Below are 21,399 nucleotides of genomic sequence, written 5' to 3' on the forward strand. Positions count from 1 at the left end.
GAAACTGCTGCTGTTAGAAATTATTTGAAGTCTCACATTCACTTCCGGTCTATGCAGCACAGGTGTTAGATGGATTCTCTAGACATAAAATGAGAGATATGTCATTGTCTGCTTGTGTGTACACATAGTGTATATGTTATTTATTTATGATTGTGATCCAAAGCCTTGTTTGAAAGACTGCTTTGTTTAACTATGCAGAGTGCAATCTGATGCCATATTGACATTTTTCAGCTGTTGGAAAGGTTGCCTTTCAAATATCATCTGCACTTGAATGTACAACATATGGAGTCAACTGATTAATATAAAAAAACCGAGACATTTTAATGTCAAAAGTGTCAATTTCACATGCATGTGCTGGTGGCAGTAAGAAAAACGTTGCCCTCCAGCATTTGGCAGCAATTAAAACCTCTATTAGAGCATGCACTTCATCACGACTTTCCACATTTAGCCTTTACGTTAATGATTCATCCTCTTGCAGAATGGTTATTGACCTTTATATGTTCAATTTTAATTATGTTTGTTTAAAAAAGATGTACTAATGGATGTATGCAATGCTATTTGTATTAACTTCGCAATAGGTCACATGTTTGCCTCTTGATCAGGATATACCACTTTTAAATAATGAGAAATATACTTTTTGAATTCTATGAGATGAAAAGAAATAAGATTAATCATAATTAATTATATACTTGCTGCCATCTACAATTTATATGTGGCTTGTCAAAGTAAATTACAGTACGTTTAGATTTTTTTAATTAACCTAAAATACAAAACAAAAAAAAGATATTGTGGGTACAATTAACTGAATGCTTATGTTGATATGTTTTTCTCCTGTTTTGAATGTTCCAGACAATTCAAATCAACTTTGAGAAGTTTGAACTGGAGAGGGATTTTGACATGCTTACGGTGGGTGATGGTCTCACTGAGGGTGACCCTGAAACAGCAATTGCAGTGTAAGTATTGTACAATATCTGCAATTATCCGTGCCTATTTAGGTTTTTGATATTTATAGAAACAAAGATCCCCCACCCCTTATAGCCTGCATAGACGTTTGGAGCAATGCTGTTAGCAAGCACCTATGAAGGCCGCACATGATACACGAAGGGTTCGGTGGCCAGCACGACGTCCAGCCGACTTTGTCTTCCCAGTGACGACATTTACACACAACACCTGGTACTCATTTGAAGCCGAGTCATCCATAGCGCCCACACTTCAGCTGCAAAAGTTAATCATTTATTATAATTTCATGAAACACACGCAAAAAAAAACATCAACTCGTGTACAGCATCACACACCTACCTACTCCGATGATAACATGTGTTCAATGTAATGTTTCAACACGTGAAAAGTCCACAAACTCCAAAAGCAATTAAGGCTATTAACAGGAATAACTACGAAAAATATGACGAAAAATACATTATTATTTCATTCTTGAACAAGTATGCATTTGGAGTGCTATTAAATAAAAAAAATACTCTCTTTACCAAACTTTGACTAATTTCTCCCTCACTCACCAATATTTTAAATTCTGTAATAATTATAATTGTTTTAAATGTGTCTGCATGTGGGTGTGTTTTGGTCACGTTTTGTACCAGTCTGACAGGAACAAATATACCAGACGTAGTTGTCAGTACTACGGGACAAATGTGGCTGCACTTGCAGACAGATGAGAGTGTCAATTCCCTGGGGTTCAAGATTATCTTCCAAGGTAAGGGCAGTCATTCACATTATTCACTGCGATTAATGCGTGGTACACGGTGCCACACAGCTGGGTTATGATAATCAATCTTTCAGATGCCACGTGCATTACCTGCTTGCTGGCTTCGTAATCGCATAACATTAATAGTGACCTGCATGATTTTATGATTGGCAGAAATGAAGTACAAACACAATGTTTTGAGATGCGGTTGCATGTCCACGTGTTATAAATCCAAAATCGCATCATATTCTGTCTTTCTACTTAACAGTTTAAGTATGGGTGCGTTCCTTCTTTCCGCATGAATTCCCATTCCCATTTTTTTTAGATGCGATTCCATTTGTACACATTCTAAATCCAAAATTGTAATTGTCTTCTGAGACAAGAATACACCAGAAACGTTTGCTGATGGGTGCCAGTGAAACTATTAACTGTTATCAGAATTCATGAACATGCATGGCAAGCATTATTTGTTAAGCAGATCCACTGCTGGATGAGGGCCTCTCCATACTGTGTGGGTTCTGAGCATTGTATTGACAATTCTTCACCAAATTGGTGACGGTGGACAGGAAGGGGGAGCATCGAAGTGATAAAACATTGGTATTTAAATAATGTGAAATACATACTCGTCACAGCAGACTCAACTAAGACATTAGTGAGTTAAGTTTTTTTTAAATGTGGTTTTGTAGAAAATCTACTTTAATATTATGCATACTTACAGTGAGGGAAAAAAGTATTTGATCCCCTGCTGATTTTGTACATTTGCCCACTGACAAATAAATGATCAGTCTATAATTTTAATGGTATGTCTATTTGAACAGTGAGAGACAGAACAACAACAAAAAAAATCCAGAAAAACGCATGTCAAAAATGTTATAAATTGATTTGCATTTTAATGAGGGAAATAAGTATTTGACCCCCTCTCAATCAGAAAGATTTCTGGCTCCCAGGTGTCTTTTATACAGGTAACGAGCTGAGATTAGGAGCACACTCTTAAAGGGAGTGCTCCTAATCTCAGCTTGTTACCTGCATAAAAGACACCTGTCCACAGAAGCAATCAATCAGATTCCAAACTCTCCACCATGGCTAAGACCAAAGAGCTTTCCAAGGATATCAGGGACAATATTGTAGACCTACACAAGGCTGGAATGGGCTACAAGACCATTGCCAAGCAGCTTGGTGAGAAGGTGACAACAGTTGGTGCGATTATTCGCAAATGGAAGAAACACAAAAGAACTGTCAATCTCCATCGGCCTGGGGCTCCATGCAAGATCTCACCTCGTGGAGTTGCAATGATCATGAGAACGGTGAGGAATCAGCCCAGACCTACACGGGAGGATCTTGTCAATGATCTCAAGGCAGCTGGGACCATAGTCACCAAGAAAACAATTGGTAACACACTACGCCGTGAAGGACTGAAATCCTGCAGCGCCCGCAAGGTCCTCCTGCTCAAGAAAGCACATATACATGCCCGTCTGAAGTTTACCAATGAACATCTGAATGATTCAGAGGACAACTGGGTGAAAGTGTTGTGGTCAGATGAGACCAAAATGGAGCTCTTTGGCATCAACTCAACTCGCCGTGTTTGGAGGAGGAATGCTGCCTATGACCCCAAGAACACCATCCCCACCGTCAAACATGTAGGTGGAAACATTATACTTTGGGGGAGTTTTTGTGCTAAGGGGACAGGACAACTTCACCGCATCAAAGGGACGATGGACGGAGCCATGTACCGTCAAATCTTGGGTGAGAACCTCCTTCCCTCAGCCAGGGCATTGAAAATGGGTCGTGGATGGGTATTCCAGCAAGACAATGACCCAAAACACATGTGTGCAAACCTCGTGGCCAACTACAAGAAACGTCTGACCTCTGGGATTGCCAACAAGGGTTTTGCCACCATGTACTAAGTCATGTTTTGCAGAGGGGTCAAATACTTATTTCCTCATTAAAATGCCAATCAATTTATAACATTTTTGACATGCGTTTTTCCGGATTTTTATTCTTGTTATTACGTCTCACACTGTTCAAATAAACCTACCATTAAAATTATTGACTGATCATTTCTTTGTCAGTGGGCAAACGTACAAAATCAGCAGGGGATCAAATACTTTTTTTCCCTCACTATATGTTCCCAAGGATATTGTTCCACGTGGGATTTTACACGTGTTCTTTTTATGATCTATGCAAAAAAACCCAAAACAATGATCTTAATCAGTTGATTTAAATATCCTGAAGAGCACCACAAATTGCATTCACTTTAACCAAATTGCTTACAGCAAAATAACAGATGGTAGTGTTTGATATACCAGGAAGCCACCATATCAACACTGTTGCTGAACATTGAACATGTTCTAAAATGCAATTTGGTGACATTATTATCTAAATTGGCACACTAAGTGAAGCTGTTTTGCAGGTTTTCACTTCTTAACGTATCTGCAGTGGCATGTGTACAGGGTGTGGTTGAGCCGGTTCCAGGTGTCGTCTTGTGCAACGATATTGAGATATCTATTCTTCACTAAATTACACGGTATTGCACATAGATCTCGACTTATGCATTCATTGTGTTACCTAAGTTATATTTGTAAAAAGGTTCATGTTTGTTGCTTCACAGGCCAGTACAAGTAAAACGAAACAAATATAGTTTTTTTTATTGCTGGGAGAAACACATCTTGGCATTTCCGTCTAGAGGACTTCAAAAGGAAGGTGGTTATAGTTCATTTTGAGGAATATATTAATTATGTTTGAGAAACCAATTTTTCTCTAACTCATGAACCAGGGATGCTGCCAAGATGCAGTTGAAACAATGATGCAAGTTTCTTAAATCCCCCTCCCCACCACCAGCTGTCCACCCAGCAGTATAAATGGATATACCACAGTTAGTCCATCACGTGGATTGGGGTAAAGTGTGGGTTACTGCAAACTCTTTAAAGAACTATGGCTGGCGTGCAAGCACAGGCAAAATGTCCTCTAGAGGGGACATCTGGAGCTCCCTTGAGTGGAGGCCCTCTCGTCAGTAGCAGCTTTAACGTGTGGTGTAAAGTGTGGGAATTTCAAGGCTGCACCTTTACCTTTTTACATATGAACTGTGACCTTATAGAAGTTGGCCAGTGGGCAAAAATACCCCTGAATGAGATAATGAAAAAGTTATAATTTACTTTTAATTAACATATGATTATCTGTTTTTGTTGCGTATGTACTTTACGTTTTAATTAACTGTTTTGTTTAATTCCTCCATTTAAGCCATACAAAACTGTGCCGTGTAATACATGGCTTTAATTATGAATTTATAGCAGCGAATTTATTAGTTATGCCATCATACCATTACTGGGACAGGACCCTGATAATTGTGTTAAACCGAGATAATCTACCGTAAAGCCAGGCTGATTGGCCAAGCAACTATTCTCGTTTGAATTTGTTCCGCAGTGTATTAGCACTGTATGCAATTGAAGAAGAAAAAAACCTCACTTATTGTTGACAATCCCAGAAAATGAGACGTTGGGTTTTGTTTGAGTAGACAAATATTTCATACGTTTCCCTTTTGATTGCGTATTTATTTTACACGTGTTTTTTCATGCTGAATGACCCTCAAAGCACTCACTCCAGTTTAACAGCTCCAGCTTCGTGGTAGAAACCAGTCCACAGCGACACGTTGCATCCGATGGAATGCAGTTTGCAGTTAAAAACACTATCCTCACATGGTAACAGGTACTGCAGTGCGATGATAGCCTTAATTCTGTGCAACTCTGAAATGTGTTCAAAGTAATTTTCCCTGAGCCAACTTTAGTAAAGGGACATTTATTTAATCTAGTGTTGACGTTTATATATACATACAGTGAGGGAAAAAAGTATTTGATCCCCTGCTGATTTTGTACGTTTGCCCACTGACAAAGAAATGATCAGTCTATAATTTTAATGGTAGGTTTATTTGAACAGTGAGAGACAGAATAACAATAACAAAAATCCAGAAAAACGCATGTCAAAAATGTTTTAAATTGATTTGCATTTTAATGAGGGAAATAAGTGTTTGACCCCTCTGCAAAACATGACTTAGTACTTGGTGGCAAAACCCTTGTTGGCAATCACAGAGGTCAGACGTTTCTTGTAGTTGGCCACCAGGTTTGCACACGTCTCAGGAGGGATTTTGTCCCACTCCTCTTTGCAGATCTCCAAGTCATAAAGATTTCGAGGCTGACGTTTGGCAACTCGAACCTTCAGCTCCCTCCACAGATTTTCTATGGGATTAAGGTCTGGAGACTGGCTAGGCCACTCCAGGACCTTAATGTGCTTCTTCTTGAGCCACTCCTTTGTTGCCTTGGCCGTGTGTTTTGGGTCATTGTCTTGCTGGAATACCCATCCACGACCCTTTTTCAATGCGCTGGCTGAGGGACGGAGGTTCTCACCCAAGATTTGACGGTACATGGCTCCGTCCATCGTCCCTTTGATGCGGTGAAGTTGTCCTGTCCCCTTAGCACAAAAACACCCCCAAAGCATAATGTTTCCACCTCCATGTTCGACGGTGGGGATGGTGTTCTTGGGGTCATAGGCAGCATTCCTCCTCCTCCAAACACGGCGAGTTGAGTTGATGCCAAAGAGCTCCATTTTGGTCTCATCTGACCACAACACTTCCACCCAGTTGTCCTCTGAATCATTCAGATATTCATTGGCAAACTTCAGACGGGCATGTATATGTGCTTTCTTGAGCAGGGGGACCTTGCGAGCGCTGCAGGATTTCAGTCCTTCACGGCGTAGTGTTACCAATTGTTTTCTTGGTGACTATGGTCCCAGCTGCCTTGAGATCATTGACAAGATCCTCCCGTGTAGTTCTGGGCTCATTCCTCACCGTTCTCATGATCATTGCAACTCCACGAGGTGAGATCTCGCATGGAGCCCCAGGCCGAGGGAGATTGACAGTTCTTTTGTGTTTCTTCCATTTGCGAATAATCGCACCAACTGTTGTCACCTTCTCACCACGCTGCTTGGCAATGGTCTTGTAGCCCATTCCAGCCTTGTGTAGGTCTACAATCTTGTCCCTGACATTCTTGGAGAGCTCTTTCGTCTTGGCTATGGTGGAGATTTTGGAATCTGATTGATTGATTGCTTCTGTGGACAGGTGTCTTTTATACAGGTAACGAGCTGAGATTAGGAGCATACTCTTAAAAAGAGTGCTCCTAATCTCAGCTTGTTACCTGTATAAAAGACACCTGGGAGCCAGAAATCGTTCTGATTGAGAGGGGGTCAAATACTTATTTCCCTCATTAAAATGCAAATCAATTTATAACATTTTTGACATGCGTTTTTCTGGATTTGTTGTTATTCTGTCTCTCACTGTTCAAATAAACCTACCATTAAAATTATAGACTGATCATTTCTTTGTCAGTGGGCAAACGTACAAAATCAGCAGGGGATCAAATACTTTTTTCCCTCACTGTATGAGCAGTGTTTTTGTATGGTGGTTCTGCTCTGACATTATCTTTGCTGTATTCTGTTTTATTTATCTTCGTAACATTGGTGACTCATGTCACTCTTTTAATTTAGACTATCCTGATCTCTTGAGTTTCACAATCATTTCAACAAAATAAATTAAACTAAATACATGAGGGTTAAGAAGATAGACACCATGTGAACGATGTAGCCTCTAATGTTGCTGACCGTATAGTTTCCAGGTGGTGCGCATTACCTTCATTGAGGTCTTCCTCATTTTTGTAAGTACATAAATTGAGTAATAAATCAGAGGAATCTTCGATGGATTTAAAATATGCCCTCTTTTGCAGCTGTGTTTTTCCTTGCCTATGGCTTTATCAGTCTTAGGAAACCTTCAGAAGTTACATTTACAAGTTAAATGTTGCTATTTTACCCTCAGGTAAAACCATTTACGTATCCACATACGATTAACACATTTCATGTGAAGCGAGCCAGGAAATCTCTTTGGCCTTAAGGTTTAATTTGAGAGTGTGATATAGTGATATAGGCAATCACAGGACACGATCAGTCATTAGAATTGCAGGGCATTGCAATCGCGCACCTCTGTGCTGTAGAATCTTGTAATTGTTTTAGGTAATAATCACACAAGAAGATGGTTATATTTAAATTTGAACAGGTTCACACTCCTCATTTTTAACTGATGTTTTTATCTCCCTATTATTGTTTATATATTATTGCCTGAATTGTAAACTAAATATTTGGTGTTGAACATTATTAATCTATTTTAAAGTGGAGGATTATTCAAATATTAAAAAACAAAGTCATTTTGAAAAGTCTGGCACCATCTGGACTGATTAATCAAACATAATCAGAAACTAATACACTACCAATTGGAGTTACCACAAATATAACAAACAAGGCTTCCCGTTAGATTACACCAATTAATTTTCTCATTCAATAAATGTAAGGTATTACAGAGCGTGCGCGGTCTTCCAAGCTTTAGTCGCTTACATTGAGATCATTTTTAACAGTCACTCGATATCAATATTACACTTTATATATAGTTCCATAAACATTCTGTTATTCACACACACACACGACTATAAGTAATCTTGGAACCTCAAATCAACTCATGAGAAAGACGTAATTTCATCTGGGCACACTGCACACCACATCCAGTATCCCTCTAGAAATGTATGTGGATATAAGTCACCTTCAGTCTTCCAGTGGACTCAGGAAAAATACAGTGACAAATTAAACCCTGCTTATAAATGATCGTGGGATATTTACATTTTCATACATTTAACCCTTTTCTCCAAATCTGTAATAGTCTTTATATTCAGGTTTTGAAGTTTATGGATGTGCTCTCAAATAAGTGCACCATCTGTGCCAATCCAGTGCTATTTTAGACGAGCCAATCTGTATAAGTGTAATGTTTTTATTTCACGCGGACAACTTAATTTTCTCCTTACTCTTTGGTTCTTTCGGTAAAGTCACGTAGGTATAAAATAAAATTAATCACGACGTTTCGGGCACAACACAAGCGTCCATCATCAAATCAAGATTTATTTTTTTCTCCTGTGTCACTTTTGATTGAACATAACTCCTTGTCTTCTTTGGTTCTTTCGGTAAAGTCACGTAGAATGAGAATAAAATAATAAATTGATAAAATAAAATAACACAATAAAATTCTCACGACGTTTCGGCCACAACACAAGCGGCCTCCATCAGGTGAAGGGACGAGACTGTCTGGTAGGACAGCGCTTCGTTCTCTTCGTTCTATCTCTCTCTCAACCTCTCCACTGCTAGCCTGCCCTCTCTCACGCTCTTTGCCTCTCCACTGCTTGCCTGCTCTCTCCTAGCCTCTCTACTGCTAGCCTGCCCGCCACGCTCTGCTCGCTTATCACTACACCCTCTGGTAGCTTCCCACCATACACTGCTCGCTTTTCACTATATGTTATGCTAGCTTCTCTACTGCCAACCTCGTGCTATACACTCTGAGAGCTTCTCTACTGCTAGCCTTCCGCTATGTACTCTGCTTGCCTCTCTTCTGCTAGTCTTCGCGCACTCACACTTAGGATTCCACTAGCCTCTGTACCGCTAGCCTGTCTTCCCTCACTTCTCCAACCTCGCCCTTGCCCTTGCCTCCAGTGGGGGATCAGCCATCACCGCTGGAGAGGGCGAGGTGTGGCGAGCGGGTCCCGTGGCTTCTCCTGTCTCCCCTCTTGTCTTCACTCCAACTCAACTCCCTGCCTCACCCGTTCCCTATTTATCCTCCTCCTCCTCATTAAACGCCCTAATTCAGCTGGCGTCCTCCCGCACGTGGCGCCCGCTGCTATCGCCTCCATCTGCAGACTCCGAGGCGCCTACTCCACCGCCTGCATTTGCAGCCAGCCAATCACGGCTCTGCATCTTAATTGGCCGCCTTTCTTTCTCTCGCGTTGCTTTCTCTCGTGGCACCTATTCGCCCTGATGTGACCTCACAGTCCGCGGCTGACATGTGCGTGCACGCTGTTTGCAAAACCCCACGCGCGTTACAAATGTACACTGTATTTGCTGAATTTGTATAGTGGCCTACGCTTTTTTTACTTTTTCATTGTGGGCTAGCACTGAATGCTCATTGTTGTTAAGTGCAGTTCCACCAAGTTGACACTGTGGTCCTTTTAGTTCAAAGTGTATCCTGTAAAGTATAGCTGGGCGATTCTGCTTTGGGTAATTCCCATGGTAAAATATTCATGGGTGAGCATCCATGTGTGCATACATGCGTGCAGATGTCTAAGTGTATGAATACATGCGCCAGTGTGCATTCAATTATATGGTAGTTCTGGTTATCCCAGTGGTAGGCAGAGTGGCCAAGGTGCTTCGAGTAGTAATGCCAATGCTCCCAGTGTTAGTTCCCATGGTCAGTGGTAACTTGGTCATCACAGTGATCCCGTTGGTAGTTAAGATGGTCTTAGTGGTCCTGGTGGGTAATCTAAGTGGTAGTGTTCTCACAATGCTTGAATGCGGTGCCAGAATCAGGGTGGAATTGGGCCAGATTTCACACCTCAGACATTGACCATGCATTTGAATGGAAATGCCAGCGATTCCAGAAGCCCACCGGTATCGACCAGTTTTGCAATTATAATTTACAGGATTACGAAGGCATCGGCCATACATTTTAATGCCAATTCTATTTGGCCTGTGAAGCCAAACGGGCCATGCCTTCTTACCTTAAGGCTGTTCTAGGCTCTCCACAGCCTGACTCCCCTCAACGATCCCATGATTGCAATTCCATTTGTATACATTCATTTCTAATCATAAAATGATTAATCTAAGCTTGGATTTCACGCGAATTTGACCAACTTATCCCATGACGTTTTTTTTTTTAATGATAATGGAGACAAAACTGAGAAAATATGCATCACACTCTTGTACTTAACATTATTTTAATACCTCTCTCCTTTTCCATCCTTCCCCCAAGATCCAGCCGCACACCCACTCTGGATAACCCTCACGCGTTCAACTCGGGCCCGATTCTCCCAGCACGCTCAGTCCCTCACGCCATATCTAAGCAATGCCCTCTTGTCTGCCTTGCTGTTCCATTGATTTCCAGGTGGCCCTCCGCCCCATTGTAACGACGAGTGTGTGAATGAGTCTCGTTACAGAGGCCGCGACGGTGTTTTTTCGTTTGGCTCGCGGTGTGTGTGCGCTCGCAGAGATTGCGGAGAGGAGCTGCGGAGACCCCGGGGTCCCTCAGCACGGGAGGCGGGAGGGCTCCGGCTTCTCCCACAGAGACTCGCTGACATTTGAGTGTCAGGCAGCATTTGAGCTCGTCGGGGAGAAGACCATCACCTGTCAGAGCAACAACCAGTGGTCTGCAAACGTCCCGCACTGCATCTGTGAGTAAACGGCAATTTTCATGTTTGTTTGGTTAACTTTGCAAATTGATTGGCATTAGCTGAGCTGAATAGAAGTGTAACGTGTAAAACGCATGAGTGTCCGTCAATACAGATAATCGCCCAATACACTCCGAGCATTTATATTCATCTGCAAAAGTGGCGTGTAATGTATCGGTGTCTCTATATACAACATTTGCATATGTGTATACTATATACTGTATTTGCTTGTTGTATTAATGTGACATGTGTGGGCATATGTCTGTAGCATTTCAGACACGTTTGTGAATTCACGTGCGAAATGCAATATTTACAACAACAGAAAAACATGTAAACAATTTTCCACAAACTTTTTTTGCATGCCCTAAGTGTATTTTTTTCAGCGTGTCACAGGATATCCATTCACTTTGCCTTTTACACCACAACTGCCAAAAAGCTGCCACTATTTCTCTTCAATGTTAAAAAAATAAACAAACAAAAAAAACCGACGATGGCTTTCTTGTGAACACATAAGTTAAACCGAACACCAAGCCTTGTGTCAAGTGCCCGTGCACACACACACACACACAGCACTACCCATGCCCCTACTTGCTGGATAAATGCCTCGCTCTGCCGTGCATGTGTTATTTTAACATACTTTATCAAGGGAGGCATAGAAATACAGCACAGGCAGTCCTCAACTTACGAACGCCCGACTTACGAACGCCCGTGCTTACGAACCAGCCTTCCATGAAAAAAACCCATTAACATTGACTTAAAACACGAATTCGCAGTTGCAAACTGAACCGCGGAACTATTTTGTTCAGACGGAGTGATCCTCTGCGAGGTGTAACGAGTCGGCCTCGCGCTGGGAGTGAGCATTTGCGTGTGTGCGTGCGGGACACGCGCGTGTGTGTGAGAGTGTGAGTGTGTGGGGAGCGGTAGTGTAGCGGTTAGAGCGCGCTGTGCTATGAAAGCGGTGACTCGAGTTCAATCCTTACTCACGGCCAACACCAGTGCCTGGTGTGGTGTGTAAACATCACCACTGGAGAGACAAAGGCGGCCGGGCATGGTGTTGGCCACCCACCCGCTCGCCTGCCGTACCAGCCTTCATAAGTGTTACTCGCTAACAGCACTTGCTCCTACAGTTTGTTAAGGAAAAATGGGGGTCTTTGTCTTTGTGTATGCATGTGTGGGGCGAGGGAGCGGGAGCGGGAGTTCATCACCTAAGGCCCCTAAAGCAAATGTTTTTTCTTCACTGCCCTATGCTGCCCACAATGTAGCCCCCACATCATGTACATCTGTTATTTTACTCCTAAACTATTTGTATTTTTTCATGTAACGCCCACAAAGCTGTTTATCTCTTTTTCAAAAGCGACCTGGCCACAATTGATAGTTTAACGAAGTGGCTTATCATGTGTAAACTTATAGCAGCTCAATACTCTTAACGCAGGTTTTTTTTAATGTGGAGGGAAAAACCGGAGGACCCGGAGAAAACTCCACCTGACGACAGGGAGAAACTGCAACCTCCAAATGTACAGCAAGTGTCAGGGTTGGGATCGAACCCACGACCCCCTGTATACCAGGCAAGGTAGTTAACATCTCGCCAACGTGGTACCCGAGGTGGTCGCTCATTCAAGCACCATCCAGGCTCAGCCCTGTTATAACCTCCAAGATCTGGAGAGGTCACGCACATGTGAGTGCGCTTAGAGCAGTGGTTCTTAACCTTTACTGCAGCCTTTCACCCCTTTGGTTCTCAATCAGTTTCAGATTAATTTATTTGGTATAGCCTTGTGAGCCATTCGGCTCTTGAATTGGGTGCAATCGCAACTAACAAAAACATGAACGAGAAAACATCTTATATTGACTGCGCAAACAGAAAAATCCAGGAAAAAACAGCAAGTCTTCCAGAAAAAACACCGTACACCAACGCTGTGTGCAAAAATCCCAGTGGGATGCAAGTCAAACAACAACAACAACCACAAGACAACTTAACTCCGTACTACAACAAACAATTATGGCCAAACCAAAAAATATTTTCGAAATCACCAAAATAAAGCCATAAAAGCAATGTAACAGTGATCATAGGAACTGTGACCGAAATTTCACAATAAACGACATAAACAACATGTACCACCAAACCCTGTAGCCATAGGTGGCTGCATGAGTCACTCCACAACAGCAGGAGCATCGGTAGGAGTATCAACATTTTTCAATGCACCTTTAAAGATCAGCACACTAAATGAAAACACAATATCATACTTTGCAGCGGTCATCCGGAGCGAAACATTTGATTTTAGGCCACTGAATAGCAGTCGCAGCTAGGGGTGTACAACTCCTCTAGAGCAATTTTGACATAGGTAGTGATTCAAGTTGCAGTTTATTGGCAATAGCATTCCAGACCCTGGGGGCATCAATAGCAAAGGCCCTTCCTCCAGTATTTGTACTTAAGGAATGTTACAAAAATGTAAATAAATACTTATGTTTGTAGTAGTTGTACTGACATGCCCGTGTTTAATTTGTTTTCAATTATTTACCTTCTAAAGAAATCTGACATGACTTGTACCCCCAGGGGTGCGTGTACCCCAGGTTAAGAACCACTGGTTTAGAGTAGTTGGCTGCTATACATTTCCACGTGATAAGCCACTTCATTAAGCTATATTTGTGGCATGGATTCGATCCCAACCCTGACACCTGCATATTTTGAGTTTGCATTTTCTCCCCGTGGTTGTGTGGATTTTGCTCCAGGTCCTCCAGTTTTTCCCTCCATATTGAGATTCAACATGGGTTCAGAGTATTTGGCTGCATTAAATGTCCACGTGATAAGTAACTTCGTTGAGGTATCATTTGTGGCCAGGTCGCTTCAGAAAAAGAGCTATATTGCTCAGTGGGCCTTACATGGTAAAATAAAAAATTGTTTAGCTTTAGTTGATGGTAATTTGGACAAAGCTACTCCACCATACACCTTGTGTATGGTCCAAGAGCCCAGATCATATAGTTAACGTGTCAGTACCGTTACATTTTCTTTGAAAATAATGGTAATTTCAATATGTTAAATTTATTTATCAACGTTGGTAGGCCATGCCTGAGCTCATGAATTGTTAATGGTCTGAACCTCTGTGATCAAAACTCGTAAGTGAACAACTTGAGGGAGTGTTTGCAGTGTATTCTTATATAAGAATTAACACATTCTGCAACCTCACCAGCACGATGAAACAACCAATCACAAAAATAATAGATTATAATAATATATTATATATAAAAAGAAGCACACCCCTTGGAAACTCCGGAAATTGTCATTGCCTTCCCCCCATCAGTGCAATGTAACGATGCATTGCTTATATTATAACTGTTCACATATTAGGTGCGTTTATAGCCAACTTTTACTGTCTTTGCTACTATAAATAACTGTTATATGTTGCGAGAAATCATCAAAAGCCACTCCCAGGTCAAGCTCTGTCTTCTGGACAGACCTGTTTCTTCACCTGAAGAAGGCCACTTGTGTTGTGGCCGAAACGTCGTGATAATTTTATTTTATTATGTGTTTTTTATTATTTTATTTCCATTCTACGTGACTTTACCGAAAGAACCAAGAAGAAGTTGAACATACATATGTACGTACATACATACGTATGTTAAACTTATTTCACACCGTATGCAGCCAACCCTGATAATCGGAGGTGTGGCTGTCTTGGTTTTCTGTGTATTCTCAGAGTGCCAGACTTAAATCCACTCGTTGAGCACCGCAGCCTTGGAGGAGACCCTAACCTTTTGTGGAGATCTGTTTGAGTTATTTGGAATATTTTGGAACATCAGCAATGGACATTAGTGTTTAAACCTGGATGCAGCACATTAACCACTGACTCACCTACATGCCCCACGGCATTTTATTAATTGCAGTTACAAAGTGTTTTATGGCTGTCAAGTATGTAGCTCAGCGGTGCACTGCATGCCACGACTGTGCAGACTCCTTCCCTTAGGATATACAGATGATTAGGAATGTGGCTGCAGAATTCATGCAGTGCGAATTCATGGAGGATTCGCTTTTTTTTACATTGTGAAATGTGTCCACTTTATATTTGTACAGGTTGCAATTACCATATTGGAGATCACCTTTTATTGCTTAGATCAGTGTTTCCCAACCTTTGTTCCGCGGACCACTGGGTTTCTGCAAGGAAGTGATCCGAGGCAGATGCTATCGTATTTTTAACAACACACCATTTTCTTATGCTGCCCATTGCATGATTATTGAGATCGTGTTCATGACTCAGCAAAAACAGCAGGCTTCTGGCTGAGTCCGCTGATTGCTGACATTGTTTATGGACATCATACCATCTGTTATCAGTGCATGGTGGGTTGTGAACACATTTGGAGGGCTGGCTGTGGACCAGGGGTCCAATAATGCTGGGGACCACTGCTTTAGATAATCACACATGAATAGATTCCCCCCCCCCCCAAAAAAAAAGTTTTTAAAAAATTGTTGAAGATTTTTGAGCCAATTTAATGTGACGATATACATTTAAATATTTTTTTAATGATGCACCACCTAATAAAATGTATCATTGACATGCATCACCCAACAAGTATTTGAGTATATCCATACACCTGAAGTTTTCTTAAAGAGTTTACCATCTGCAGTGCTGTGTTTTATTGATTGCATGTGGGGCTGTTATGCATTTCAATGCTTGCTATTCAGCGTCGTCACCATGCATGATGCCAGAATACCGACGTGGCATAGAAAATGGCCTGTTCAAAATGTTATGCACATAGGGCCCATAGATTATTTAAGGTTGACCACGACTTGATGATGTATCGCATCGTTGCCTGCTGCATCTTACCACTTTGACAAGAAATAATGTTAATCACGCTATGCGCATTTATTATGAACACACGGAAGAGGGTGTGCATAATCAACCAATGTTGTGAGCTGTAATATTTCAAAGATAATATCTAAAATATTCATTCCATACTACTCATTGTCTATGCTTCTACTATGCGTTCTTATACATAATTTCGGTTTGTTCTGAATTGTGATTTTATTGATTCATGTATTAATGTATTCAGTTTATTTTTTCTTGTTCGTCAGGTAAAAAAAAAATGTGTAGAGGTTTTGACCTTATTTAAATTTTAAGGACGTGGTAATCTATAATTTAGGCTCACATCCAGTTTTCCTGTAGTGTGTCCATGATAAGTAATCTGCCGAGCACCGTGTCCTGCCATGCGTTGACCCTGCTGCCAATGGGGCTGCCTCCGCGGTTTAAACTCCTAGCTCACAGGGACTGCGATATTCTTCTGCAGTGCAGATTTGTGACTTGCATTTAATGGATTCAGGGCTCACTGCATTAGAATAAAACATGTATTTTAAAAGCAACAGGGGTTTTTTTCTTTGATGAAAACAATTCTCTTGTTTTCCTCCATGAATTCTAGGTGCCATGGTGGCGACATGTTAACTCCCTCGCCTGGTATGCAGGAGGTCTTGGGTTCAATCCCAACCCTGACGTCTGTATGTTTGGAGTTTGCATTGACTCCCTGTGGTCGCGTGGATTTTTCTCTGGGTCCTCTGGTTTTTTCCTCCACATTTACAAACATTATTTTAGAGTATTTGGCGGTTGTAAATTTTCACGCAATAAGCCATTTCGTTGAGCTATCATTTGTGGACAGGTCGCTTCTGAAAACGAGCTATATATCTCAGTGGGCCTTACTGGTAAAATAAAAACAGTTTCGTTGAAATAATTGAGTTTATTGCGCTCATCTGTAACGTTTATTATAGCCATCGATGTGTACAGTACAACGTTGGATATCCAACTCGCTGGCAACTGACATATAGACGGATATGTGAAAAGGCTGGATATGCAAACATCTGTAGAAAATAACAGTTACACCATACACAATTATGTTACTTGACCAGCATGTAGTTCAAACTGGTTTAAAACATGCACTTTATAAGTAAATGTATGCAAGATTAAGAATACATGAGTATATGTGAAAATGTCTGATTTGTGGACATCAGTAAAAAATGATCACATCGTGCACAAATACTGCACTGGGTGTGGGGAGTTAATTGGCCATGCTGGACATGCGACATTATATATATTTTCTCCTATTTTCTGTTACATCTGGTTGTTTTCCCCCCCTAAAAACGCACCCTGTTGTAATTGCTGACGTGCAGGCACATAGCAAGGGCCAATGCTGACATTGGAAACACACAAAGCAGAATGACTAAAGCAAAGCTTTTTTTTACACCCTTTGTATTTCAACAACCCCCCCCCCACCCCACGCTTTCATCCCGTTGCAGTTCCGTGCTTTGTAAACTTCACTTCGCCAAATGGAGAGGTGCTCTCTCCCAACTACCCCGAGGGCTACGGCAACAACGTGAACTGCGTGTGGCTGGTGCTGGCCGAGCCACGCAGCCGCATCCACCTGCTCTTCCACGACTTCGACATCGAATCGCAGTTCGACTTTCTGACCGTGAAGGCCGGGGAGAGGGCCGACACGACCGTGCTCGGCACCTTCACTGGCACGGAGGCGCCTTTCCATCTGGCCAGCACGGGGCAGGTGCTGCGCCTTGAGTTCCAGTCGGATCATTCCGCCTCTGGCAGGGGCTTCAACATCACCTATGCCAGTAAGCGGGGGGCGGGGGGAGGTGGGGGACACAGCTCACAATACCGGCAGTGGTCGCCAGTGGCATGCGATTAACGCGGGGTTTGTGTTTGCAGTGATGCACAAACACAGACCATAAACGCCATCATTATATATATACACACTGCTTAATGAGTGCCTTATAACTGTTATAATAATCTGTTATTCGAAGTTAAATTTGCAAATGAGCATCAGCAATCAATATTTCCAAGCTTTTGAGTATAACAATATCGATAATGTGCCTTGTACTTCAATAAAATAATGATACATCTCCCTTTATATGAGGTAGGTTTGATGGAAAGGTTCTTATTTATCGTTTTAAAATAAATGCCAGTACATAGTTGACAGCCCCTTCGTAATCCACTGCTGAATGAAGATCCCCCCCATCACCATGTCAGTCATGGGGATTGTATGACCATACAATCTGCTGGTCAGTGCCGTGTGGGGTCAACTGAATATTTATTTTTTGTCTTTATTATTCCTATTTCAGTTATTTTCACTGACTAACGAAGACATTGAAAAACTTATGTCCTAGTTATTATCTAATCAGATTCTGGTGATAGTTTTGATCATGACTTGTCATGGAAGCAGACAGATGTATTCTGTCGGTGTGTTTCTTCAAGTGCCAGAGGCTACCCCTGGTTTAGAATAAAGGAGGAATGAATGAATGTTTTATTAATCTTCCCCCCAGTATAATTTCATGAATGATGCGCCTCCCCAAGCCTCTGGTGAGCTACAGTAACAATTATGTTTCTGCCAGTGACTCTGATTAATGTTTATTACAATCTCTTTATTTTTAATTGGGAACATAAAATATTGAAATGTTTTTTAAGCATGCTTTTTCCTTTGTACTTAGTTAAACATTCTGGTGCTGATAGAATGTATTTATTGATTGACCTATTTATTATGTATTTCATGTTGAGGTATTTTGCGTAATTATTTTTGTTTAGTTTTTATCTCTATTAGACATGTTTGGTTTACATTGCCATCTTCAATTAAGACTTGCCATAAATTAAACGTATTAATATAATTTACGAGACAATGTCAGTTTTGTACATATTCATTTGCAGGCTATGCAGGTGGTTGAAAGTTTAATGTTTATTATTTTGTTTGGTACGGTGGTGGTTGGTGGGTTTGGTGAGGTTGGTGAAGTTGGTGAGTAAGTGGGCCAGTGGATGGCTTCATGAGTACTCTGGTAATTTAATTGTTTAAATATATAGGCGCCACGGGGGACGAGATGTTACCTACCTTGCCTGTTTTACAGGAGGTCGTGGGTTCGATCCCGTGGGTTCGATCCCGACCTTGAGACCTGTATATTTGGAGTTTGCATGTTCACCCCGTGGTTGCGTAATTTTTTTTCTCCGGGCCCTCCAGTTTTTCTCTCCGCAGTTATAAACACGCATTTAGAGTATTTGGCTGCTATACATTTCCACGCGATAAGTCACTTCGTTGAGATATAATGTGTGGCTCGGTCGCTTCTGATAAAATAGCACTATAACTCAGTGAGCCTTACCTGGTGAAATAAAATAGTTTAGTTTGTTTCAGGTAAGAAATGACACTCATCTGTACCATTTTGGGGGGAAAATTTTTATCGTAAAATGTTCAAAATGGTCTATGTCTCCTATGTATAATTTGATGTGATAACCATTGCAGAATGCCAGCTTAGTGCTACTTATCAGCTGTCAAATGTTCCCACGCACGTTAAAATCAAATTGGACCTGAGTCAGGAAATGAAACTTGAAATCGTGATTCCACACCCATGTATTAATGTACAAAGAATGTGTGCCCATGGTAAGGAAAAAAATATACGATGTTTTTGTGATGGTATGTGTGCTTCTAAAGGCTTTAAAGCAATCGACTTTATCACATTTCTCATGAAGAACATATCGTGATTACACATGGAAAATGTTATAAAACTTCCAATACATATCTTGCTTGACTTAAAGCTTTCGTGACTGCAGGAATTCATATTCTTTGGGTCTTTCGGTAAAGTCACGCAGATAGGTTCAAAGGTTCAAAGAAAACCTATCTACGTAACTTTACCGAAAGACCCAAAGAACACGTAATTTGCTACTTGGGACTTTAAATATGAATGACTTTGATCGTGTATTAATTCATATAACATATAAAATGAACATTCATGAAGTGATTATTTAATGTTTTACAATGACTTTAATTACAACCTGAAGAGTACAGGTTATGCACACAAAAATATGCAAACATTGAAGTAAAAGTGATGACATGCATGTCTTTAACTAAATGTTTTTTGCCATTGTCTAAAAGTCTACGGTTCAAAATAATGATCTATGATATCCTCACATTCATCAAGTTCAACATTTTCAGTAGCATGATCAGTTCGCCAATTTCTACATCATTCTTAACTTGCACATGTTCATGCATCTCAAGCCATTTACAAGACAAGTACAAACTGGTGGTTTGCAGGAATATGCACGGTTGAATGACCGCAATTCTATAACAGCCTCTGGTGCAGGTGAGCCACTCATCCAGACAATGAGCAAATTGCCATCATCATGATCTGTTCTCCACCGGTATCCTTCTGGGTTTGGCACAGAGACTTGTTTTAAAGGCACAGCCTCACAATGGCAGCTTGGTAATTGGCACAGAGGACATGCTTCAAGAGAGAATCTTCAGTGCAAGGGCTGAAGAGAGTCCGTTTCTTCCTCGTTTGGAACTGAACAGTTGCCATCGCAGTGCATTCGCTTGGACGAAAGGAATATGCAACGAGTAAACTCAAGTAAATTGAAGTAAACTGTATTTTCTGACGTAGTTTTGGAGACACGACCCATGATCGGCGAACCTGACTGAAGGGATCTTGGTCAATTTACTTCGCTTTAAGATTTTGATTTAAAGCTTTTGTGACTGCAGTGATTCATATTCTTGGTTCTTTCGGTAAAGTCGTGAGAATTTTATTGTTTTATATATATTTTATTATTTTATTTTTTCGCTTTAAGATGTTTCAGGTGGTTGAACGTATCATGGCCTGCAAACCACACTGACAGATTCACAACCTAATCAGAGCCTCACAGGCACTGCTTCTGAGTGAAGTTCCAAGCTATCCAATGTCAAGGAACCTTGTACGGTTCTCTGTACCACACTTTTGGTACAGAGAACAATCTAGAGCAATCTAATTTATTTTCAAAACCAAGGTACAGTATTGTCAACATTTATGGCTGTGGATTCTTTACACCGAGTCTATGAAGCATGTAATGCAAGTAGAAGCATGCGGGTGCCTGCTTTCTTCTTGTGTAAACTTAAATTCTTGAAGCTCCTACCAGTAGTGATCCCTTGGAAACATGTGGCATTGTTCCGCAAAAATCATATACAATTAATTATGTGTTGCAGATTATCTCTCTGTATTTAGACAGCATGCACTCTTCCACAAAGAAGTAGATTAAACTTGAATTGTTGCAGGGGCAGACACAAACATATTTTGGACAGCTGGATGCTGTGGCCTTGGGGCAATTTTTTTGAATATATATCTGGTTTCTGAACCTCAGTTATGTCTCTCAACATTTTTTGATGGACTTCTCCCAGTACACATCAAACACATTATTATCAATTCTATCATTCGGAGACAAGGCAGAATCTGCCAGCTGTGCAAATGTCTTGCTGCTTCCATTCATTTTCTGGACCAAGCTCATTCCATGATACATGCTGACGGTTCAGGAATAACTTTTGTGGAGGACACATTCCTATCTAGCTCTCTGGAAAGTGCTGCTTTATTTGTCCTGCATAGTTACATCACCATTCGAGAGTGCCCCATGG

General features: G+C 41.2%; 1 protein-coding gene across 1 annotated transcript in view; it reads left to right on the forward strand.

Annotated features, from left to right (window-relative positions):
• The window catches only part of LOC116941582 (CUB and sushi domain-containing protein 3-like), a 409,001-nt gene that overhangs the window by 233,602 nt on the left and 154,000 nt on the right, over positions 1-21,399 (forward strand). The window contains exons 11-14 of the mRNA XM_032952774.2: positions 850-953; positions 1,596-1,708; positions 10,816-10,998; positions 17,270-17,596. Of these exons, the coding sequence (XP_032808665.2) occupies positions 850-953; positions 1,596-1,708; positions 10,816-10,998; positions 17,270-17,596 (727 nt within the window). The remainder of the gene's footprint in view (positions 1-849; positions 954-1,595; positions 1,709-10,815; positions 10,999-17,269; positions 17,597-21,399) is intronic.

Source organism: Petromyzon marinus, chromosome 12 (assembly GCF_048934315.1).
Source record: "Petromyzon marinus isolate PM22_M1 ecotype Great Lakes invasive population chromosome 12, UKy_Petmar_22M1.pri1.0, whole genome shotgun sequence".
NCBI lineage: Eukaryota > Metazoa > Chordata > Hyperoartia > Petromyzontiformes > Petromyzontidae > Petromyzon > Petromyzon marinus.